General features: G+C 45.4%; 1 protein-coding gene across 1 annotated transcript; it reads right to left on the reverse strand.

Annotated features, from left to right (window-relative positions):
- Window positions 1-2,171: 2,171 nt before the first annotated feature.
- Window positions 2,172-3,583, reverse strand: LOC127334410 (tuliposide A-converting enzyme 2, chloroplastic). The gene has a single exon (XM_051360857.2). The coding sequence runs from the start codon at window positions 3,196-3,198 to the stop codon at window positions 2,263-2,265; it is 936 nt and encodes a 311-aa protein (XP_051216817.1). The 5' UTR covers window positions 3,199-3,583; the 3' UTR covers window positions 2,172-2,262.
- Between the last annotated feature and the right edge of the window lie 4,101 nt (window positions 3,584-7,684).

Raw genomic sequence — 7,684 nt, forward strand, 5'->3', positions numbered from 1 at the left:
ATGCTGCTCCTCCTCGCGCTTCCGCTTCCTGGAACCTTCACCAGCCTGCATAGAAATAAGATAAGTCACCACAGTAATCACCTTAAGGAAAATAACATCCAAATACTATGCATACCAAATAGATCATCTTAATTATTCTTTCATTATATCTTATGTATACTCCAAACTACCTGATCATGCATATAAGGGAATTATATTTATAGTTACATTATGCTAGCACCTAGCCTGATCATGCTTTGACAAGGGAATTATATTGTCTGCCTGATCATGCAAAGTTATCATTGACAAGGGAATTATATTGTCTGCTCTGTTAAACAATGCATCAGAACTACCTGATCATGCAAAGTTACATTATACTCCAAACTACATGATCATGCAAAGTTATCATTGACAAGGGAATTATATTGTCTGCTCTGTTAAGCAATGCATCACAACTGCAATAAGTCAACAAGCTTCATTTTGCTAATTGGTAGTGCCCCATCAGTGCTAAAATTTCCCTTGTCAAATAAGAAAGGAAGAACAAAATTCATTTTGTTCTTATTGGTAGTGGCCCATCAGTGCTAAAATTTGCTACAGAGTTGCATCACTTTGTCAATGATAACTTTGCAAACATGTATGCTCATACAAGCAAGTTATCTATCACTAATTTTTCTAATTTCAAGCTATTTGTACCAGGCAACATATGAATATCAAGCTTTAAAATGTAGTTAATGATATCTTAATCTAGATAGGAGTTGACAAAGCATTGAATAGATCAATTTAATATTTCTGTCTCAATAATTGTGAGTCTACTAAAATTTAAGTTAATTCTTATGTCACCAAATGTTACTTGTAACCCACATTGCAACTCATAACTAGCATAAATCAGGAAACAAATCAACAATACTGGTTTTTTTCTCACTTACAACCCATATTGCAATTCATATCCACCATCAATCACGAATCAATACAACGGGCTAGGTTATTTATTGCATTCACAACCCAATATAAACCTACAAAAATCTCTGTTGCAACAAAAATCCGATCATAGGTACGAACTATTTCTTTCTTACATATTAACCGGCATAGCAAGATATCTCTACAGCAAAATGACTACGCCCAAGATCCATCGATGTCCAGCATTTAAAAAACATACAAAAATCAATCGTTCTTCCTAGTTCATTCTCATCTCCAAGGCACTCCCCCCATGCATGTGTAGACCCGCTTAATCGAAAGCAAAAACAAGGGACAGAGAACTTACCTCCATCTGCATGTCCGCCTGCACCTCACTGACGTCGCCGGCAGCCGGCGTAGCCACCAGATCCGCCACCGTCTTCACCGCCGCGGAGGATGAAGCCTCCTCCACAAGATCCGACGCCACCTTCACGGCTGCGGCAGCATCTCCGCCCGCATCCACATCGGCCGTTGCCGCCACCACAGTGCCGACGACCACCGACCCGATGATGGAGGACTCCACGGCGGTGGTCCTCGCAGCGACCGCCGACCCTCCAGCACCGCTTTCCCCTCCAACCGCCTGCGCCGATGGATCAACTTCCACCACCGCCACCGTCTTCACATCCTCCGCCGCAGCTCCCCCAGCATCCATCGCGTACGGATCTACTGGATCGCCGACGATCTAATACCTAATCTACCGGCGGGCGGAGTGAGGGAGAGGGAGGCGGGTTTTTTGGCGGAGTGAGCGAGAGGGAGAAGATGGGGAACGGGGGGAAATGGCAGCGGGCGTGCCAGACGGAAGGCTTTTATATTCCCCGACGATTACGCTCCCTAGCCACGTCTGACTACACGTCACCGACGCCTCCTCTTCCTTGCCACGTTGCTGGCCACGTCGCAAACCGTATACGTACAGAATACCGTACAAATGCATCCGCGCGCCCCGCTATACACAACGCCGAAGGGGTATCGGGTAATCTTGACCGTCAATGTGTTTTTCACCCCAACGTCGTTCGCCAGGGGGGGACACCGGAGCACAGGCGTTGAAACACATGGACTTACTTTGTTACTTTGTCTATAACAGCTTGACTTGGATCGGGTACTTCTGATGTGAAAAGATGTTTGGAAATAGTTAGAGGCCAAATTCAGGATTTGTCCCTAGTCATCAAGTACATTACCCGCATCATTCTTCAGACATTTGATAAAATTCCGTTTCGTCCTTGCATTTTACCACCAGATCATTTAAGTTATTCCATCATCAGAGTACGAGTACGTTTATTTCAACAGTTGGCGACACACAAAAGCTGCCGGCCTGATAAGCGGCCACGCGCGTCACGGCGCGGTGACGAAGGCGACGATTCTGTCGAACATCTCCTTGGCCTTGTCGCAGTCGGGCTTGACGAGGTGGAAGACGTGGCCCTCCCCCTCCGTCTCCATCAGCTCGACACCCTGCCCGTCGCCGCCCCTCGCCGCGGCCACCGCCTCGGCGTACGCGCGGCCGCGCCACCTGAGGTGGTCGCCCTCCGCCGTGCACACCATGACCTTCTCGCACGCCAGCGTCTCGAGCCCCGGCGCGCCGGGCGCCAGCGGGTTCATCCGCGGGTCGTCGACGCCGGTCGAGCCGGGGCACGCGAACATCCAGAGCCGGCCGCCCATGGCGCGCGCCAGCGGGTGGCGCGTCTCCTCGCCGACGGCTTCGGAGCCCCAGAACCAGGGGTGGATCAGCACGGCGCCCTTGAGCCGCGCGGCGTCGGGCTGGATGGCGAGGTAGTGGCATGCGTTGGCGCCGGCGCTGTCCCCGGCGACGAAGACGCGGCCCAGGTCGCCGTGCGCGGCGACCCAGGGGTCGGCGCCCGAGAGCACCCACCTGAGCGCGGCGGCGCAGTCGTCGTAGGCCGCCGGGAGCGGGTGCTCCGGCGCGAGGCGGTACTCGACGGAGACGGCCAGGGCGGGGCAGGCCGCGGCGAGGCTGTTGAGGAAGCGGTGGCCGTTCGGGGACGCGACGGACTCCGCCACGAAGCCGCCCCCGTGGACGTAGACGATGACGGGGAGCTTGGCAGCGGCCGTGGCGGCGGACGGGGGCAGGTAGAGGCGGGCGGAGTAGTCGCCGAGGTGGACGTCCTTGGAGTCGACGCCGGTGGCGGGGTCGAGGCCGGGCGCGGCGGGCGGAGCCACGAAGGGGCGCACGACGCGGCCGCTCTTGTAGACACGGACGAGCCCGAACTCGTGCGCCACCTCGTTGTCGTCGGCTGCGGTGTTCGACGCCATGCTCGCTACGTATTACGTACTGTTTGGTCGATGGAGCCGATGCCTGTTGTCAGTATTTGTGCTCGTTTGATGTGCCGACTAGCAACTGGCGACGTGGTATATTTCTCGGCGAATCCACATGACATGTACGAGTATGATCTATCGGCAGCATTCGTGTGGCGGTGGTGCAGATGGCTGATGGCGAGTACTCGGATTCTAGATGGCCGGCTGAACTGTTAGATTTGGACTCTTCAGAGAAGCTGCAATACGAGAATTTGGGAGTCCAGTATGTGTGCGCTGGTTAAGGTTGAACTACGTCAGTTGCTTGGCTCCACGCTACTCGGTCTGTTACTTACAGCTGAAGTTCTAAACTCGAAATTGCTTGCCTTGGAAGGCAGATCCTGCGATTTCTTATCTGCTTTCCTCTCTAGACTTATCAGATGATAGTATTTGTCTGCTAGCTTGTGTGATCACCAAGCTCTCGAGCATGCAGGGCCTGCGTGCGTGGCATTCCACGACGAGGGTATACGTCAATCTCCCGACGAACCGGGGACAAAGGAACAAGAACAATATTTCGTCGAGCTAAATATGCATGTCTCTGTCGCATACAAAGTATTATTAGCATTTATTCCTGTATTTATCTCGCCGGCCGGGCCGAGACGCCGGTGTTGACCTCGGCATTGTAAATGCCAGCCGGTTTTTCTTTGCTGCTGGGTTTTTTTTTTTTGAGCTGTTTTGCATTGATAGAGCCATAGAGGGGCGGGGGAAATTAGTACAGTACAAGCCATGAAAAATGGCAGATATATCAAAAAAAAAGTGAGAAATTAAAAGCTTGCTGATATATATACATGCAGGCTAGAAAGTCTCGGATAAAAACCCCAGGCAGACTCACCGCAGCAACATCTTCTCTTATCAGGTCAACTAGCCCTGCTGCTGGTGGTGGTTTCTACTTTGTACCATGCAGCTCATCCGCTGAAGAAGGACTTCTTGTGGTGACCCAGCATACCACTGCATCATGTAGCATGCAAGTCGTTGTCATAACACCAATGAAATACTGTTCCAATAATATTACATCTATTAGAGTGGTACAACAGAAATATATGCGGGTCCAACGCATGTCTATAGAGTTACATACAGACTCTTTACAAAAGATCAGCACAGCCTTTACAATGAGGTAAACCTACAAATAAACTCCAGAAGAACGACTCTTCATCTAATCTTATCACGAACTCTACTTATAGAGGATTTGACTAGCTATAGAGGCTATGATTAGATTCTACCTAATTAGGAACTAGGTTTAAGGAGCTAGTTCCCTTCTATTGCTAATCTAGGTTTTCTCCTTGTTGGATGTGGTATTAGATTCTTCTGACAGGGTCCTGTCCCTTGAAGTAGTTGTTGACTCCTTAGCCTTCAAGTTGCATCGTAGATCGTCCTCGATGCCTCCATATCTAAGCAGGGGATTTAAGGTGGGATGAGTACGAGCGTACTCAACAAGTTTATTATAGGAAATAGGTGTTTAATGCACTAGCTACAGCCATGGACCAAAAAGTCATAGGCAATGCAAGTTTTTGTAAACATTTCTTCAAAAGGTTGCTTTTATTCTGAAGAGCTATGTCCGCCAGCCTTCACCGGTTGCTAGAACTTAATGGAGTTCCTTTCCAGCAGCGTTCGCAGTTCCAAACCCGGAACAGGAAGTGACAAGGCATAATTTGATACACTCTGAGGTGTGTTACTTTACCATAAGAGATCTTATCCTTGTTACCAACCAAGTCATGATTCTCGTCTACAGTTCCTTGGTGTGGAGCCAGGTATAAGTCATAGCCAATCCCTGGGCCTTTCCGTGACCCCGCATAACCACTCTTTTGTAATCCACTGGCCTCGATTGACTCATATGATCAATCCCTGGGCCGACCCGTTACAAACCATCATAGGTACAACCCGTAGTAGAAGCAATGAGCTTTGTCCTCTGAGGCTTCCTCCCTGCCTAAGCATATCCCAGCTGGCCACCTACGGTTGTACCCGTTGATATGCGAGAGGAAAAAGAACAGCTGACTACTCCGTCCCACGCCAGATCTTATGGTAAACACGATTATTACGGCGCAAGAACCACTGAACGACATTTGTTGTTAATCCTATGTGAATATAAACCCATTGCAATGGAACCTCCACCGGACTCATACCATGGTTCCATTGCCAACCACATAGTCATTAGTCTTTTGTTTCTTATGCAAGAGTGATAAGTATAGTACTTTGCAAGTAATTTGATAAAAATACTCAAATGACATGAACAAGCGATGAACTTGCCTTTCTTGACTGCAAGATTATGCAGACAAGGTCTTCGATACGCTATAACTCCAAATTCTGAAATAGCATCATCGTCCGGTAAGGACGATGTTTAAAAGATTGTCAAATATGCTATAATGCATAAGTATGAGATGCAACCGCTCTAAGCGTGACCTAACCCCGATGATTTAGGATTAGTAAGTTGTTATGATTGGTTTAGGGTGTGTTGCACTTTTATAGTGATTCACAAACAAGGTTCTTATTAAGGGTTGATTACTTGGTATCATAAACAAGTAGTGCAATAAATCATAACAACAACATTACTATTACACAACAATAGCATTTGGTATAATCCCAACATGTAATGAATAGTTATTGGTTTTAGTACTATATGGCATGGTTAATGATTACTTATCATATACTTCAAAAGAATAACTTTTTAAGAACATGTTCTTTGATTAAGAACAAGTATGATAATTAGGTTTGTGTTCTATGTTTTACTATGGTTCCAATTAGTTTCTGGGGTAAGGATTAGATGGATCACAACAAGGTTGGATTCACCGGCAACTAGGGCTTATATGGTTTTACATAAGCATAACCATCTTAAGCAATTAATTATAAATGGTTGCTATCAAGGTTGGTTATATCTTACTGGTGATAGATAGCTAGGGTTTATAGGTTCTATTAGGCAAGGTTGATGATGACTCTTTATTTACTTCAAAAGAATAACTTTTGAAGAACATACTTCTTAAGTAATAAGAAGTATCTCAATTAGAGTTGAGGTTGTCTAGGGTTTACTATTGGATTTACTAAGTAAAGAATAGTTGGTTCCTAAATAGGATGGTTCATAAGTATCTAACACTAGTAGGGTTTAGTGGAGTATGGTATGTAAGGGCAAACACCAATCATGGTTACTATTAGGGTTGAACAAATTGGTTTGATACTCAAGGTGGTCAATTAAGGATGATGGCCTTGGTAATAGGAATTAGGGTTTACACTTGCTTGACCCTATTTGATCATGTAGGTTTGATGGATATGCATACATGGAATACTAAATTCTTAGTGATAGGGTTCCTACATTTTATGTGGACAAGGCAAGTAATTAGTTGCTATTATGGTTCTATGATTGAAAAGAAAGTAATATGATCACATGTTATAATCTAGGGTTTAGGTTTGTAAGCAATTTAAGGTTCACATAAAATAGTGGAGCTAGGGTTTCTAAATGAATTAGGGTTTTAGGTTTCCACATATAATTATGAGGTTACAACTTTATTCATAATAGAACTAGGGTTTCATATTTGTGATACAACTCTTAAAGTAATAATTTGATTATGGAGTTGAAGTGATTAATAACTTTGAATTGAAAATAATATTGGACTTGGCATTTTATTATTTTTAAAGAATTAATAATTAAGATACTTATTATTCAGGGTTTAAATCCCTCTACTAAGGATTTAATAAGATAATAAATAAAGAAAATTATTTTAGTGTTTTCTTTATTTACTTAATGGTTTTTTACTTAATTTAGAAGTTTTTCCTAATTATTGAATTTTAATTGAATTTATAATTAAAAGAAAAGGCTTATTTGATGATTTTGAAATAATTAAATGTTTATTAAAAATAAAAATTCCATATTATATTTTTATTGGATAGATTTTATTTTTGGGAACATTTTGATATCTTATTTGTATTTTTCTAAGTTAAAATGACTTTTATAAATTTCTGCATAGTTTCAGCATTTTTTTGTAATTTAAAATAAATAGAAAAAATGTTTGGTACCGTGGCAGACCCTAGCTCTAGTCACTGACCCGTGGGGCCTGTGCCACGTTGGCTGCCACGCAAGCAACAAATGGTCAAGGTTGACCGGGCGTTTGACCTCGCCGACGGTTAGACGCCGGCGGTCAACTAAGGGTGGCGCCGCCGATTTACGGCCTCCCCGGACGCGAAACGAACATCTACATACTCCCCTGGACACGTTGAGTTCCACGGTGGTGTTGGTTTTTCGAGTAGCTCACCGGAGCATCGCTGGAGATCATGTCTGCGGCGGCGCAACTCCGACCAAGCATCGAAATGGAGCTACGGTTGGCCAATTGTTGCAATTAAAAGGGCTACAGGTGCGTATTCATACCCTGAGTCTGATGAGGTGGTCGGCGACGACAATCGTTGACGGAGACTAGCTCAATTCCTTCTATACCGGAGATGAGCTGCGAAAGGGAATCGTCAA

Source organism: Lolium perenne, chromosome 6 (assembly GCF_019359855.2).
Source record: "Lolium perenne isolate Kyuss_39 chromosome 6, Kyuss_2.0, whole genome shotgun sequence".
Classification (NCBI taxonomy): Eukaryota; Viridiplantae; Streptophyta; class Magnoliopsida; order Poales; family Poaceae; genus Lolium; species Lolium perenne.

What these genes read in the sequence shown, in the direction of transcription:
- LOC127334410 (XM_051360857.2), bottom strand. Translation starts at nt 3,198, where the DNA reads ATGGCGTCGAACACCGCAGCCGACGACAACGAGGTGGCGCACGAGTTC.